Raw genomic sequence first — 17050 nt, 5'->3', positions numbered from 1 at the left:
AAGTTGGCATGTTTGTGCTCACCTGGTTGCAGGGAAGATTTGCTGCCCTGGAGCTCTTCAGAGCTGGGGGCTCTGCCAGTTGGGACATCTCGAACCTGGTGGTCATTTTGGACGATGCAGATGCCATGTTTCCCTGTACATATAGCATTTTCTACAAAAGGGAGGGGTGGCATTTTTCTGTCTCAAGTACCACGTGAAGCTTAATTCACGCACGTGACATTAAGAACTTCTAGTTTACAGTGGGAAGAGTTTAGCTGAACCGTTTAAAATCCACACGGCACCAAGATGCTGTTGCTGAGGGACTTACAGAGGAAAAGGGAAGTTTCTTGCAGAGCTGAAGATTTGAAGGGGCTGTTTCATGCACGTTTCTCACAATTGCTGTGTATGTCCCAGCACACCTCAGGTCTGGACTGGGATGGCTTCTTCATAAATGGAAATGTATTTTCAAGTTTGGCCTTAATTTTTTTTGGCTGTGTTGTTGGTTTGCATTACATTGTTAACTTGAGCTGTTACCTCTTTAATAATATCTAGTTTGGGCTGGAGACAGAGTTGTGCACTGTGTTATCAGCATGCCTCTGAAAAAAGTAAAAGGACAAAAATATGCTATCAAAATTTGATGGAGACCTTTTTTCTTCTAATCAGTGTCCCAAATAAGTACTCAAACAAGTGAAGTTACTGAGGTTGGCTGTGGTAGGGTATATCCAGTGCATTGGCAGATATTTTGGCATTTATCTCTTTTGGCATAGCCGTACCTAAAGGATTCTGTTACAATTTCCTGATGGAGCGTTTACATTAGAATTGTGTAGTGGAAATTCAAATAAAAGAAATCTCTTGATGAAAATAAGATGAACCATTATAGGAACGCTTATAGGAGAAATCATGGGTTGTTTTATCCAAGGATTCATAAAGCATTAGACAATTTACTTTGTCATTGGAAGTTTGACAAGAAAAGAATGAAACCCTGCCATTTGGCATATAGGAGATGATATAAACCAGTTCCTTCATAGCGCATCGACAGGCAGCCCAGGTCCACCTCTGCTGCTGAGTCACTGGGAGTCCCAGGGCGAGTTGTTTTCATCAGTCTGGGATCTCATTTCCCTCCCTCCCCCGCGGAGGTCACAGTTAGGTATGGATGGAGAGCTGTTCTCCCTTTCCAGCGTCACGGGACAGAAGCAAAGATGGAAATCCCCGCTGATACACCAAGAACAACCTGGTTGTGTGACTGGAAACTTTTGTTTTGATAAATGTGAAACCAGTCAGTTACATTTTGGCTGTTGGAGTTTGGTGGATTTTGTCTTATGTTTAAAATGGAGAGTGGATTTATACAAAAGGAAATGACAAAATCAGTCTGGAGTTCTGCATTTTGCAACTTTCTAAACAGGCCATTTTGAAAATTTCCTTCTTCCCCAGGTTTTTGAAATACTGCTGAAGAACCAGCGTGCATTTCCTCATTGCAAAATTGCTGTGTAGCTCCATCAGCACAGATGTAATCTTTCATGTTTAAAGGTGACCCAAACTAGCCTGGTTTGCCTCTTTCTTGGAAAGAGATAACCCTGAATTTTTTTGTGATAACACCGTACTTGTAGCTGTACGTGTAACACGTACACTCTACATGTTACTGTATTCCTGTAGTTAAAACTGTTTTGCTTTCCAAGGTGGACATATCCCTTGTGTCCAAGGGAAATTTTGCTTGGGAGGCAGTTCGCCTGACCTCCTTTTTTTCTGATCTTTTGCTCTGTTCCAGGATTCCTCGTCCCTGTGCTCCCAGAAGGGCGGTGTGATAAAGCAAGGCTGGCTGCACAAAGCAAATGTAAATAGCACAATCACTGTTACCATGAAGGTGAGTTTGATCCAGTGTTCTGTTAATCGTGATAAGTTCTGACCACATCTCTAAAGCCAGCAGGAGTGCAACGGGTGGGTTTGGATGGGCATCCGACCCTCTTGCGGAGTATCCCAAGGTGGACTGGAAAACCCAGTCTGGTAACAGCTTTTGACCCTTCCCTCCCCAGAGTATAAGACCAATGCACTTCAAATCATGACAGGCAAGCTGAACAAAAAGGCGAAGCAAGTCCTGGTAAACCAAGATTGTTTTCTGAATGAGCAGCTGAGGCCCAGGAGAGGAAGGCAATTTAAATAACTGAAACAGCTGCCCTGCAAAGAAGACTTTCTGAATTGATAGTTTCCTTGCTGGTAGGAAATATGCACAGAGGCCAGCTTTAAATGGAAATGCCAAGTCTTTGCTTAAAAAGCAGGGGTGATATCATTGACGAGATGGAGCATTACTGACCCAGAAGCAACAGCTGCGTTGTCTCCTGTTCTCTGCTGTACATAATCCGGCGTGACATTGCTCAGATTTTGCAATGGAGGTTTTTAATAGTTCCACTGCAGGTTTTTGCTGTGGCAATGAGCCCGTCTGTTGTTCCACCACGCAGCTGCCTTGTTACAGCATAGAGAGAATATTAGGGAGTTATGCTCAACTGTGCAGCTGAAGGATGGCTGCAGTGAGGCTGCTTTGTTAAGGATATTAGTAAATCTCAAAAAGCTCCGTTGTTGTGAGGCTCAATTCAACGAGTTATGCTTTCATCAGAAGTGGAGCAGGACTATTTGTAAGGCTAATTTTAATTTGAGTTTTAAAATGACTATTCATGAGCTTGAAGGCAATCGCCAGAATGGGGTTTTCTGATCCTCTGCTTTTCCAAGCAGCAAGGTTGAAGCCATTTCTGCTCCCCTAACTTCTGGAGGAGGTATCATACATGCTCAAAGCAGTTAGTTGGGTCCATTCTTGACTGAGCCTGTTGTGGTACTGTTGGCCTCGGTGGCCAGCACCTCAGACCCACCTTTCAGAGATGTTATCTGAACTACACTGGCTTCAGTTCAATTAATAAGATCCACAGAGTCTCTCATGAAACTCAGATATCAAAGCACCGAGAACCAGTAGCCATTTTGTGAGCTGGTCCTGGTCACTTGCGTGTCTTACAAAACCCCTCCTAAGGCACGTGTGAGAAATCTGAGGACTTTGAACAGCTTCACCCTATCACCACTTTGAGGGGCTGCTGCGCTAGCGCAGAAGCAGACACACCCATCTTTTGGGTGCTGGTTCTTTCATTGCTGTGCCGTGCTGAGCTGTTGGTACCTCACACTGTTGCTAAGCATGTGCAGGCTGTATTTTGTGGAGAGCCAGCCCATGAGCAAAGTGTGATCAGGCTACAGCTGCCAACCTTTCTTTCAGAGTAACCTTTCCTTTGCAGAGAACTTCCCTGCTTTGGCCCAGCTCTCTTGCTGTCTGTTTTGCAGCGTGTTGGTGTGCTGCACTACCACCACGGTGTCAGGATTTTCACTCTTTCTTTCTTTCATCTCTGCCCAAATGGACCTCCCCAATTCTCTAGCCATCCCTCTGCAATTGCACTGCTCACCAACGGCATCTGTAGCCTGATCAGAGGGGATGTTCCCTCTGCTCCTAGGTTTATAGTACTCATTTCAAATGATCGTAGTCTTCTGACAGTTCTTTCTGACAGCAGTGCTTACGAGGGGGAAGATCATAGCAATAGTGTTTGCTACTTGCTTCTGCATTTCCTTTTGAACAGAATTCAGAAGATGCAAATGGTTTAGCATGAAATCCCATATCCACGAGGGATATCAACCCTGGAATATGTAGAGAGAGATCTATCATGTGCTTCTGTAGCATCCACTGCCAAAGTTTCTGAGACTGATTCAGTGAAGTGCTAAATCAGTGTTTAAGTTGGCTTAATGCTTAGCATACTTAGATTTCCATGTATTTTTATGCTTTGTTGAACTAAGGTTTAGTTAAACTTAAACCTCAGCACCCCTTGGAGCATCTCCGCAGCTAACCACTCATCTAAATGATGGCAGAGGTTACCTTTCAGAGGGCTTGGGTTAACGTTCAGAGCGCAATGCTCCCTTCCAGTTCTGTGCAAGTGAGTGGTTTTATTGAACATGTGCTAGTGTCAGTAATGATGGGAGCAGGAATTTACTAGTAGTCTCCCATCTGGGATGAAAAATGCTGTGTTTATTCATAGATCTTCCAACAGTGGAAATACTCACAGTGCTGCTTGCCCTGGCTTCCTTCGTGATTCTCCTAACGCAGATATTCAGCGGCTGTGAAATGCACCCTGCTCCTTACAGACCTGACAGCATATGGTGCTACCATAATTGCTGCCAAAATGTTCTCCTGAATTATAGTCCAGTGCCTTTTCGGCTGACAAACATGATATCTGAGATACTGGAGAGCTTTTTCTCATAAAAAGCAGTAGCTCAAACATAGGAACACTTCTCCCAAACTTACTGCTTTTTGAGGTGAGAATTGAGCACTAAGCCAAAGCTAGTTCATGAAAATAGGTTTGTATGAAAAAAAATACCAAACCCACAAAAAACCAAGCAGTTGAATGGATTACAGTGTCCCTTGGCTTGCATTTGAGTGCTAGGAATTTCCACATGTCTGTTCCAAAGTCTTCTGGAGAATTGCTTTGTAATTCTGAGGCCTTTATCAAAAAGGCTCTGGAAATACCTGCTCTAGGGTGGGATGAATCTTCAAGCGATGTGCTGATCTGAATTTACCATGCAGCCTTACTTTGTAAGGATAAATGAGGCTGGAGCCAGCTGCAAGACGAGCTGGAAGCCCCGGGGCTTTGCTTTAGATGGGCAAACTTATAATAACAACAAGGACATTAAAATTAAAGAAGATGACAAAATCTCTCTATAAAAACAAGTCATACTCAAAGGGGTGAAACTGCAACACTCTCGGGTCATCAGTGTTTCTTATTACAGTATTTTCTCAATAGCCGGAGGACAGATACTGAAACTGTGGCTGTGGTTTGTGATATACAACAGAGTGAATACTTGCATGAGCAAGACTTTGTACTTTTGCAGGTATTCAAGAGGAGGTATTTTTATTTGTCACAACTCACAGATGGCTCCTATATTCTTAATTCCTACAAAGATGAGAAAATTTCAAAAGAATCCAAAGGCTGTATTTTCTTGGACGCTTGCAATGACGTTGTTCAGGTAGGTGTGCTTTCTGCATGGCTGTACGTGGGCTTATGCATTGCTAGCTCTGAGGTGGACATGTTCTCTCTAGGTCTGTGCCGTCAAGGGGTAATGGCATGGATTTACAAACTAACCCAGAGCTGGTTTGCTCTGTCAGCTAATCTGATGAGAAGGCAGGCAAGGCGTTTCATAAGGGTGCCATACTTTTGTCCAGGAAGACAGAAATGGAAGAACTGTTGTCAGAATAAAATGGAAGCATTTCATCGTTACCTCATCTGCTGTCTCCCTGCTCTGTCCATCTCCTTTCCCTGGTTATCGTGGGTCAGGTGCCTTCCAAGACACCCTGAGGGTTGAAGCCAGTAATTGGTGTGACTTCGTCTTGGGCACCTTCCTCCTCTGTTCGCTGCTCACACCAGCTTCTTGTTTCTTAAGTTATGTCCTGATAGGTCCATGCAAACATGCAGCCATGTGGGACTTACAACCTGCAAAGGGCTTGTAAGGTTTTAGGAGCAGGTATTTGTACAGAGCTTAAACCTGGGTTTGCTTTGTTATGCTGAGAGTGAAGTGCAGCAGTGGATTGCTGCTGCACCTTCTGCCGTTGCTGTCTTTGCAGAAGCTTCAAGCACTGAGTGTGGTGGAGCTGGTAGAGGGCAGCTTAAATTACTCCAGCGGTTTGCTTCTGTATGGATGAGTCAGAGCTGTGCGTTTCCGTTTATCTTTCTGGGCACATTAAAAGGAGCAGTGCACATGCCTCGGTGATGTACAGGATGTACTTCCAAAGTTGCATCAGATTTGCCTTGGCTTCTCATTGGAAAATGCTGTTTAAAGGCCAGTAGAGCTCAGAAAACTTGTATTGAACCACTTGCTTTTAAGATAGATGTCTCTAAGTGTCCTGGAGTGCAACATTACTTACTGTGTCACACAAATCCAGTTCCTGGCTTCTCTGGGTAAATATTAAAGGACTAATGACATAAGAAGGAGCTTGCTCCTGCTCCTCAGTGCAATGTCTGCGGTTCAGTCTGGCTTTCTTCCACTCTCAAAGTAGCTGGCAGCCATGGAGCTGCATACTGCTTGATCGCAGGCGAGAAGCCTGGTTTGATTACTGCAGGAGAGACGCTGTGTCAAGGAGGGTGCTTGCATTGTATTTCATGGTATTTCAGTTCAGGATGCTTTCACAGAGAGGAGCCTTATGGCAGGTACTGTGCTGAGTCATTGAGAAAAATGTAACACAAATCTTTCTCTTTCTTGTTTGCTTGTTCAGTGTCCTAAAATGCGCCGTTATGCGTTCGAACTCAAGACAATCGACAAGTACAGCCACTATCTCGCAGCTGAAACTGAGCAGGAGATGGAAGAGTGGCTGGTAACTCTGAGAAAGATCATTCAGAGCAATACTGAGAGTTTGGTGCAAGAGAAGAAAGATACTGCGGAGTCTGTGCAAGGTCGGTTTATAACCAAAAACCTACCTTCACCCTTCTCCAGCAGGATGCAAGCAGTGTGCTTGGAGAAGTGTATACTTTTCTTTCTGGACGAATAGCAAGAATTGGGGCTGACACATGATATCATGCAAAAGGGCTTAGTATAATGTAGACAATAGTCTGAGGAATAAAAGTGGAAGGAAACGTGACCCTTCCTCTGGATGGGAAATCCATGGCAAAGTTTCAAGACTCCTGGAAAATTGGCTCTGTGCTGAAGTTCTGCTTTGGAAAGACCTAGCAGGCTGTAATAGTACACTCTGGTGCTAGTAATGTATGGAAAAATCTTTCTCCTGAGGAATGGAAAAGTCTCCGTAAACTGTTTCTGTGCTATTGTAAGCAAATATTGCAGGATGCTTTGTGGCAGGGAGGTGCTCCTGCAGTCGTTTTGAACATCTGGGTTTTGTGTCCTTGCAGATGATGAATCAAGCACACAGGGAAAATCAGAGAATATCCTGGAGAGCCTGGAGAGAAGCATGCATCCGGAGCTGATGAAGGTATCGTCCCTGCAGAGATCGCTCTCCCAGCCCATAGCTAGTTCTCTCCACCATGGTTATAAAAGGGGTTTTCCACTTTCTGTGTCTTCAGCTCTGGGGGAGCTGAGCAGGGACCAAGTGCTGCTGGGCTCTCTGTTATCTCTCTGCCTGTCTCACGGATGGAGCTCCATGGTTTGAGGCTGCATGCTCCTCACCTCCAAATGTGGGGCCCTTAAGGAGGAACCAGACTTAGAGTGAATCGAGGGCCGTTGTGGTCGGTACTGCTCATTCCTGCTCAGCAGGGCTGACCAGCCTGGCCGAGGGGCAGTTAGGTGGCAGCCACCTCCTATATGATCCAGAGTGTGGTTGTCTGCTTCTATCTGCTTTCTCATTTGGCAGAGCCACATCGCTTTAATGTCATTGCACCGTGTTGGTGACTGCAGCTGAGAAGCCTTGCATCATCTCACGTATCACAAAGGGGACCTGAAAAATATTTATTTTGTTTTGCTTCCAGTCTTTCCAAATAACGACTGTTTGCCTCTGTGTGGCCAGGCAGTAATATCAATGCTTTCCTTTGTCCTAGTACGGAAGAGAAACAGATCAGCTGAACAAACTGAGCAGAAATGATGGAAGACAAAACCTCTTTTCTTTCGACCCAGAAGTCCAGGTAAACATTCCCATGTTTGCAAATTGAGGTTTTGCTCTCTGTAAGAGCTCCCTTGGTGTTGCGCCTCCCCTGTTCCCTTGCATGGCCACAGTGTTTGCGGGCTGAGGCAATGTGTTTTTCAGTGGACTGGAGAACAGAAGTGCAGCCCATGTCCCTGTCAGTGAGAGCTGAACAAGATGTCAGCACTCAGGTGATAACTCAAATAAAGGGAGGACTCACAGCAGCCCCACGCGTGGCCTCCCTCCAGCTTTGCTAGTTTCTGTGTGATGCACCTTGATGTTGCTGGATTTCAAACCCATCATCTGGGCCTCTGGGAGAGGCAGAAGCAGCAAAAGTGGTATTGCAAGGACACCTGCAACGCTGCGTGGGCTCAGCGCGCCTGGAGCAGGGAGCAGCGATGTTAAAGACCGTGACGGGGGTTTACAGGGAGAGCCTCAGCCTTCAGGGAGTTTTCAAATGTAGGGGACATACAAACACAAAAACACACCTCATGATGTTCTAATGCACTGGAGTAAGGTTTCATTGACTATTGGCTTGTTTTCTTCTCAGCTTTGACGTCTTTGCTGAGCTCTCTGCCAAGGTCCAGGTGTGGGATTTCAGTGGGATGAGCTGCAATTGTTAACACAGTTTTAGAGAATTGTTCCAAATTATTTCATAGTTTCTGGTTCTCCTCCTGGCATGCTTTGGCTTGTTCACACCTGTGAAAAAGAACATTCTGGTTTAACAAGGAGATGTAATTAATCTTTAAAAGGTTTAGTTGTACAAAATGAGCTTTTCTCTTGGCACTTCTTTAAGGTCTTTAACAGGAAGAAGATAAGCGTCCAGGAGGCTTTTTTTTTTTTTTTTTTTTTTTAAGAGAAGCTTTGAGAAGTTTCCTATGTTCTAGTCAGATAATAAAAATGGAAATATTATTCAGTGCAGAGCGTCTAAGATATCTTTTTTTACTTAACCAAGTGGTTAGGCTGAATTCACTGCCCTGCCTCTGTACCCAGAGCTCTTCATTCTGTTGTGGGTCAGTCAGATCTGCTATAACACTGTTCAAAATCACTGCCCTAGGTAGCGCTAGTGTGTACGCGCACGCTTGTATGCCTGGTGCTGAGGAAACTGGGAGCAGGAACATATACCCGTAACGTGCTTTCCTCATCGAAAGGAAATAGGGGAAACAATGGAAGAGTTTCCCAGGATCGGATTAACAATTGCAGCCTATTTTTCTGAAATTACTTGATCGTGAGATATCGGTGCCCTAAGCTGGGCATGCAGGTTTCTGCAGGATTTGAGGGGGAAAACCGAATAGGACTGTGCCAGATTGTCACCGAGAGATGTGCTGGTATTTAGGGGTATTTGGTAGCTCTGCGTGCCCAGTATGATGGGTACAGTGAAGGCTGAGGGTCCTTATCTGGCCAATGGTATTTTGGTCGCGTATGTGTCTGCTCTCTGGGAAGGGCGGATGTCGAGGCGCAGACCAGGAATGGGTGTTCTGGGTTAGGAAGGAGGTGATTATCATCCAGACTGTTTGGATTTCCCAGCCGGCTCTGCAGACAGTCTTTGTTGTTTCTAACCACGCCGGTTATTGCTGTGCATCTAGAAATTCCTTCCAGTTCGAGATGTTTTGCACAATCCCAACGGCGTGTGCCTTCTCTCTATTTCAGGCACAGGGACCGTCTCTTAAACTAGTCAGATCTTCAAAGTGGAAGATACTTATCTGAGTGTAACGACGGCTTACGTTCCGCTTTCTTCCCCAAGCTCTAAGTGGTGTTTGGGAAGATCCCCAGGGTTACAGCAAAGCAGGAAGGAACTGAAATCATACTGAGGTTTAGTTTTCTGTGCTCTACAAACCAGATTGCTAAAAATTGATACATCCCCATGAATTCATGTCTTGAATACATTTGTGTAACATCACCAAATGGCACTCATTTGTGAATGTCTTGTACCTTTTGTACCACTTTAAAAAAAATGTGGTTAAGATAGCATTGGCTGCAATGTGATCCCTTAACATTATTCAGGAGCTTCTTTTCTTTTTTTAATGAGACCAGATTTGTTTGTTTACTGTCTAGAGGCTAGACTTCTCGGGGATTGAGCCAGATGCGAAGCCATTTGAGGAAAAGTGCAGCAGGCGCTTCGTGGTGTGCTGCCAGGACTTCTCCCTCAACCTCCTCGCTCAGCTCAGCGACAGGTCGGAAGGAGGACCCACCAATGTAAGGGAGCTCTGTCGTGTCCTGCTTTGTCTTCTTTCTCCTCACCAGCAAGAAAAACCCTTGGCAGATTAATCTGGGTGGATAAAAACATCATCCCATTTTGCCATGAGCTCCAATGGGACCTGGGCAGGCGGTGGCTGCTGGCCTAGGGTCATTGCAGGATTTGTCTGCCTTGGTATTTTGGTGTTCCAAAAATGTGTTTGAGGACAGGGTCTGTCCTGACGTGCCTCAGCCTGCCAGGAACTGGGACTGCTGGGAAACCAGTGGTTCAGAGGCACAGGGAATGGGGAGCATGTGTCTACTGCGTTATGGGTCCCTGTGAAAGTCCTGTTGGTAAATGATTAAGCTCCATCTCCAAACCACTCACTGCTGTGTTTTATTTCATTTCCTCTAATGGCAAGGGATTTCCCTGCTCTGAAACCTTCTTCTGATTCACAGCCACTTTATTATATGCATTTGTTATTGTGCCAAAGTTATGCCTTAGCCTAAAAAGCTCTTCCTTGTATTTTCTGAGTCTCTGATGTCTGTTGACAGCTATTACATCTCTCCTCAGTCTTTGCTTTGCCAGGCTGAACAGACCAGGCTCCTCCAGTCTTTCCTCATAAAACATAATCCCTGTTATCATGTCCTGCATTTGCTCTGGCTGGAGTCAAGCCTTTATGCAAGGGTGCCAGAGCAGAAGATACCATTGGCAGCGGCACTGGCGCTGACCGATCTCTGCTGATGGTATTTTGTCTGATGCCTGCAAGGACTGAAAGGCTTTTGTGTGATGGTTTCGTGTTGGCAGCTCGCAGCTAGTACACCAGGCTCATTCTCCTCAGTAACTCCCAGAGGATGAAGGCGTCACTGATTCTTGTTATTGATCTTTAATCAGGCCCAGAGTCAGACCTAATCAACACATTTTTAGTCTTGATGTAATGCCTCCAAGATATGCTGTAATGTCTTGGACACACGACAGTCTTATCTTCAGGCCTTCACTTTTATCTTTACATGGATGCATGCCTGCTAGGGCCTTTGAATTAAAAATACATGGAACTGTTGCCACTTGCCTTGTGCTGTCAAGGTCAATAGCTACAAACAAGTTGGCAGATTTTGCACATGCAGTTCCTCAGCAGTGGTAGCCTTGTATTTGAGCTCTCCTGGCTGGGAGACCTAACCTTGCTCCTGTGCTGCCTGGCATAGAGCAGCTGAGGAACATTTTGAGTGTCTTCCAGAGCTGATCGACTTTGGACAATAAGTGAAGTGGTCTTTAGCGTGTGAACATAAACACTCTTATGTTGATTTCTTTCTCATTGCAAAGGGTAAACAGCTCTAACTGATGGACTGGAGTCATCTTTTCTTCCTAACTTCATAGTTTATCATTTATATAAAAAACCCTATGGATTTCATTCTTTATATTTCATTGATGGTTTTAAAGTAGCTTTGTTCAAATTGACTAGATCAAAATGCAAGAAGATGCAGGAAAAAAATGGTTTTATGTGTTTATAAACATGGATTGTCTGTAAGAATTCTGTAAAATGCTGGTGTACAAAACTGAAGGAACAAACAGATGCAGAAGGCAAACCTAGCAGGGAAGGCAATGCATGTGAATACTCTTGAGCCTGTACCATGCATTTTTTTGACACATATATTCAATCAAATTTCCAGGTTGAGCCCTTTTTCCTAAGTTTGGCATTATTTGACCTGAAAAATAACTGCAAGATTTCAGCTGACTTCCACGTGGACTTGAACCCTCCGTCTGTCCGTGACATGCTGCTGGATAACTCCGCGTCTGGAGCGGAGGGCACCAAGGGATGTTCGCCAGGCGAGAGCCTTGTGCACGGAGTCCCCGAGTCTTGCCTGCGCTACATAAAACGGGTGAAGACCTGGCTTTCTCCTCTCATTCTGTATCTCCGTTGAAGCTGTGGCTGTTCAGTAGCCTTGTGGTGTGTTGTTATCCACTGTGTGGAGAAGCAGAAGTCAGCTTTTCTCTTGAGCTGTGGGGTTTTGTCATGTTTTGGTCAGTGTCTCAAGCTGATTACCACTTCGGGCTCACTGGCAGCAATAGGCAAAGCACCAGGTAGAGTCTTTCATGACTTGACCATGCTCAAGCCTTGTGAGCCCCCATGGCCTATCCACAGCAGCAACCAGAGCAGGGTCTGTGTGGGTTGTGAGAGGGGACAGCAAGATGATTGGGGCCAAACCCAGCAGCACGGGTAGGGTGTCCTGCTCTCTGACAGCCTACTGTCTGTCTCTTGCAGGGGGTTTTCTCTGTGACTGACCCACATGTGGAGATCTTCCTGGTGGCCCGCGTGGAGAAGGTGCTGCAGGGCAGCATTACGCACTGTGCAGAGCCATACATAAAAAACTCGGACCCAGGGAAGGTATGGGATGGGGCTGTGAGAGTATTTGCTTAGTGATGCTGTCTGTGCTGCGGGGAGTAGTGTGGTCTGAAACATGGGTTGTTTCTGCTGCTCTTTAGCTGCTTTCTGGCAAATACTGGTCTTCATCCATTCTGCTACTTGTGCTGTTCCCAGGCTGGCGTCAGCTAGGCTGTCCTGGGAGAATCAGTTCCTCCCCCTGGAAGGAGGCAGAGGATTTTTAGAAAGATCCAAGCAGTTGGGGCAGGGCAGCCTTTCCCCATTACACTTCAACAAGGCAAAGCCTGGGCTGGCAGCAAAAACGTGGGACACTTCATCCTCAGAGAAAGGGGCTGCACTGCTACATGGTGCTACACGCAGTGTCTTGGACTGGTCCCGGCTCACACCAGCTGGGAACAGCAATGTGTTAGTAGCAGCAGAACACAGGCTTCGCCCTTTTTTCTCCTCGCCCTGCCTCTGTCTTGCTCCATGCAGAGTGCCCTGTTCATATGGGGGAACTTATGCAAAGGGTGGTCGTCGGTCCTGGTCCTGCTGGCATCAGTCGCTGCATGCCAGGTGGAGCTGATGCTGCCTTGCTGCAGCCAGTCAAAATTAGTCCCTGGAAAATCAGCATATGGAAAACCTGGTATGTGATGGCATTCCCTCAGCACACTTTGTAAACCTGTACAGGATAAGCCAATTACATTCAGTTTTGGAAAATAACTACTAATAGCCTTTGGAAAATAAAATACTAATACCCTGACAGTTTAATGCAGAATCAAGAGGAGTTGTAGTATGCCCACAATATGTTTGCTGTTGCTTTGCAAATGTAATAAATGTGCATGGTGTGAAGTGACAGGGATGTCTATCGACTGCTTTGGCGACTGTTGTGCTGTGTGCCTGGGGAGCTGTGCATTGCGGAGTACGGAGAGTTTCTTCTCCCTGGAGAGTGCAGCGATCTTTACTCCTTTTCCAGGGCAGCATGGAAGCCGTGGCACACGCTAACCTCTCTTGTGTTTTGCAGACTGCCCAGAAGGTCCATAAGGTGGCCAAGCAGGTGTGCAGCCGTCTGGGGCAGTACAGGATGCCCTTTGGCTGGGCTGCCAGGTTAGTCACCTCGGGCTGCGCTTTGGCCGTGGCAGGAGCTGCTGCTGCGAGTTAGCTGGGACACGATCCGGCCGAGTGGGCACCGGGCCAAGTGACTGAAGTCAGTGAAGTTGGAGCCAAGGGCAGAATCTGGCTCCAGTTCCCAAGGCAGAATGGGGGTTGGCCTGAAATGCTCTGTCTAGAATTAGAAACAAAATATTAAAGAGTAAACAGTCCTGGGAAGCCAGTAACCTTCTTGCTGATCTGTGGCTACTGCTATCAGGGCAGAACATGTCTGGGGACAAATTACCCTGTCCCATGCTACTGCGGGAATCGGTGCAGAAAGTCCCTCCTGGCACCAGCCATGGCCAGGGTCAGGATGAGAGTGGAGGACCTCCTGGCCTGGCGGTGGCAATCAGCTAGGCTTTGTCTCCCATCTTAGACTGCTTTAATTAATGTTCTTCGGAATGACTGAAGATAGGGATCCCGTTCCCTTGCTGTTCTTTTACTGTGACATCAGTGCTACCTCCCTTAAATCTCACATCAGAGGAAGGCCTAAAGGGGAGTTCGTCCCTCTGCTACTGCCTCCTAGTGCTAAATTGATGTTTGGTGCTGAGAAAAGGGATAGTGATGACATGGGAACACCAGACGACTGTCACAGTGGGCTAGGATTTGGTGGTACACAGCTTGCAATGTGTCTTCGTAGAGTAGAGTAGAGTAGAGGTGCATTTTCCTGTGGCGCTGGCTGCTCAGCTTCAAGATGGTATTTCTGGGATGCAGCTCACTCCTGGGAGCCAGCGCACAGCCTGCACAGTGCCTCAAGCCCTCTTTCAAGCGGTGCCCCAGCCTAATGGGTAGCTCTGTGTGGGAGTTGACTTTGACGGGCTTCAGATTTGTTCCTGCTGGGTAAAGCCCTACATTTGGAGACCAAGGAGTTGAGGGTGGGGAGCTGCGTTGCTCTGCATCCCTGGAACAGTTTCCCTGTGGTTTTCAGAGGAAGCTATTTGCACAGAAGGGGAATATGGATGCTTTAATGTTCCTGCTGTACACAGACACCTGCAGCCTTTATATTCAAGGGCAAAGATGCTGGTATTCATCCAGGGCAGAGTCCAGTCTCCTGCTCTGGGTTCAAGAGGAAGCTGCTGTATGTCCCGAGACTGGTCTTCATTGCACACTCCTTTCCTAGGAGGATTTCCATGCTCTGACCCCATGTGCAACTAGGAAGATACTTTAGCAGTTGGTGTTAGTGGGAGGGGATTGAAGGGCGTTCGTGATGGTGGACCAGGCTTAGGGCTGGCTGGGTGTGTGCTTCTCGCCCAGCTAGAGAGAAGGGAAATGGGTGATGTCCCATCCAATTTTATGTGACGCAGTGGACTGTAGTCTGTGTGGGGTCTAAGCACCACGTGAGGATGGGGGGCTGATCGGGAGGTCTGGCGGTGTTCAGAGCAGTCACAGGCCAGTGAACCTCTCGCCTGACAAACTGCCCTTCAGCCTGACGTGTCAAAGACCTCAGTGCCTGCATATTTACCAATATTTAAGAAATGTGTCTCTTCTCTTCTGCAGACCTGTGTTCAAAGACTCCCAGGGCACTCTCGATGCTGAAGGAAAATTCTCACCTCTGTACAAGCAAGACAGCAGCAAACTCTCGAATGAAGATATGCTGAAGCTTTTAGCAGAGTATAAGAAGTAAGTGTAAGAGACTGGTGCAGAGGCTGGGCAGGCATTTTAACATATGTTTTTAAACAGTTAAGCATAAGCATGAGATGACAATTCCTAAAATACTCAGAGGGTAACAAAAAGCCCTGCTGATGTGTTCATCACTGAGTTTTCAAGGTTCACACTCTTGTTCCTTTCTCCCTAATGCAGACCAGAGAAGACAAAACTACAGGTCATTCCAGCCCAGTTAAATATCATCATTAAAGACATCCCGCTAGACTTCACAAGTAAGGATCTTGGATCTTAAAATAAATGCTAATGGCTCTAGCCTCAGGAGTTAACGCTTCTATGGGGAGTTTTGCTGTTTCATTAACAAGAGTATCTTGGGGCTGCAATGAGTAATTCAGTACAACCCCTGACTTGTAAGTCTTTCTGATGGATTCTGTGGAGGGATGTGGTCCAAGTGCAGAGGTTTACCTGAGGGGTGCATCTGCTTTGCAGTTTGGCCATCACACCCTAAATCTAAAGGAAGCCACCTGCCTGCTTTTGCTGTTATTATTACACTAATCTCATACAACATTTTTGATCCATAACACCAGAGGGCTTCACAAACACGGTCAGTGTGATTCTTCACTTCGCATTTAAAGAAACTGAGGCAAAGAAAAGACTTGTGATGTGTTCAGTGTCACTCCATGGGCCTTTGGCATCTCCTGTCACAGATTCTGTAGTCCAGTCCCCTGTCCTAAAGGCTTTTCTGGTGGACTTAATTTTTTCTATTCTTTGAAAGGCCGTCACTTGAGATGAACTCTCCCTCATAGTGGATGTGAGTCTCAGTGAATTAGGTGGGGCTTGTGCACTGGTATTTAGAGGCAACATAACCGTCAAACATCTTTCTGAAGCGGAGAGTGGAAAAGGACTGACACAGTGGGACTGACGCACTTTGAGACGTCAGTCTCAAGTCATCATCTCAGTAGCCTGTCTGCTTCAGTCAGGTGATGTTTGTATGATTTATAAAACAGTAACTTAATGGCTCACATTCCTGGAAGTCTCAAGGTGCAGGCCCTGGGCATAGCAGCCAGCTCTGCCCAGACGTGGGTAGTTCACAAGACCCTTTGACTTTGCCCAGAGCTGCAGAAAAGTGCCATTTCTGCAGTCCCCACTGGCAAGGAGAGCAGAGCCCTGTGGTGCCTGTGCACCCATCTTTTCTCAGCATTGCTAATGCAGTTGGAGACCACAGATGTTGCATGAGCAAGGGGAGAGTTTTCCCTTAATCATTTCAGTGGGAGTGGTCCAAGTCCTGCTGCCTGGTCAACATGCACAGCCCTCTGATGTGAGGAGAACTGTATGCTCGAGAGCAATGGCAGAGTTTCAGGCCCACGAATTTCCTTTCACGTGGGCTGTACTTCTCATGTTTGTGGGGTGTGTGCTTAGCCAAGCTTTCCTTCTCTTCTAGATTGTGTCACAGCTTCTTATATTCCTATAAAGCCTTTTGAGAAGAGCTGTCAGGACATTGCAGTTGAAGTGGAGGAGCTTGTCCCAGAAGTGGCAAAATACTGTTATCCCTTCACTGTCTACAAAAACCACCTCTACGTCTACCCCTTGCATTTGAAGTATGAGAACCAGAAGGTGTTTGCAAAGGTGAGCAACCTGGAGAGCAGGCTGCAGCCAGCCTCGGCGTGGTCTGGGGTGATGCTGCTGACCTGTGGCAATGGCTCATCCTCCTGTTCTCCCCCATTTCAGGCAAGGAATATTGCAGTCTGTGTGGAATTCAGGGATTCAGATGAAGCTGATGCCAGGCCATTAAAGGTGGGTACCTGGGGCTCGCTTCTGTGTACTGTATCCCAGCCAGGCTGAGCAGGACAATGAGAAAGCACTGAGTTTCCATGCTGTTTTAATTTGGCTGGCTAATTTCGGGTGGCAGCAACCCTGAATCCAGCTCTTCATTTGTGTTTCCAGTGTATATATGGCAAGCCCGGAGGCCGTCTCCTGACCACAAACGCATATGCTGCCGTGCTGCATCACAACCAGAGTCCGGAGTTCTACGACGAGGTAAAAATGAAATGGTTGGAAATAACAGATTTTCCTGGATGCTACAAAGCCAAGGGGCCTTTCAGGATATCTCTTGTGCCAGGGCTGGGTGAAATATGGGTAAAAA

At 46.5% G+C, this 17050-nt stretch overlaps 1 protein-coding gene across 7 annotated transcripts in view; it reads left to right on the top strand.

The window, feature by feature from the left end:
• Positions 1-17050, top strand: part of DOCK11 (dedicator of cytokinesis 11) — a 98884-nt gene that overhangs the window by 21928 nt on the left and 59906 nt on the right. For all 7 annotated transcript variants that reach the window (XM_082323510.1, XM_082323506.1, XM_082323509.1 and 4 more), the window contains exons 6-19: positions 1745-1840; positions 4888-5022; positions 6266-6443; positions 6894-6973; positions 7536-7619; positions 9674-9814; positions 11462-11671; positions 12055-12177; positions 13178-13260; positions 14803-14925; positions 15106-15182; positions 16349-16533; positions 16636-16701; positions 16852-16944. In XM_082323510.1, coding sequence (XP_082179636.1) covers positions 1745-1840; positions 4888-5022; positions 6266-6443; positions 6894-6973; positions 7536-7619; positions 9674-9814; positions 11462-11671; positions 12055-12177; positions 13178-13260; positions 14803-14925; positions 15106-15182; positions 16349-16533; positions 16636-16701; positions 16852-16944 — 1674 coding nt within the window. The remainder of the gene's footprint in view (positions 1-1744; positions 1841-4887; positions 5023-6265; positions 6444-6893; positions 6974-7535; positions 7620-9673; positions 9815-11461; positions 11672-12054; positions 12178-13177; positions 13261-14802; positions 14926-15105; positions 15183-16348; positions 16534-16635; positions 16702-16851; positions 16945-17050) is intronic.

This window comes from Platalea leucorodia, assembly GCF_965183815.1.
Source record: "Platalea leucorodia genome assembly, chromosome: 10".
NCBI classification, from domain to species: domain Eukaryota; kingdom Metazoa; phylum Chordata; class Aves; order Pelecaniformes; family Threskiornithidae; genus Platalea; species Platalea leucorodia.
The sequence above is the reverse complement of the archived record's forward strand: the minus strand, read 5'-3'. Positions and strand labels throughout refer to the sequence as shown.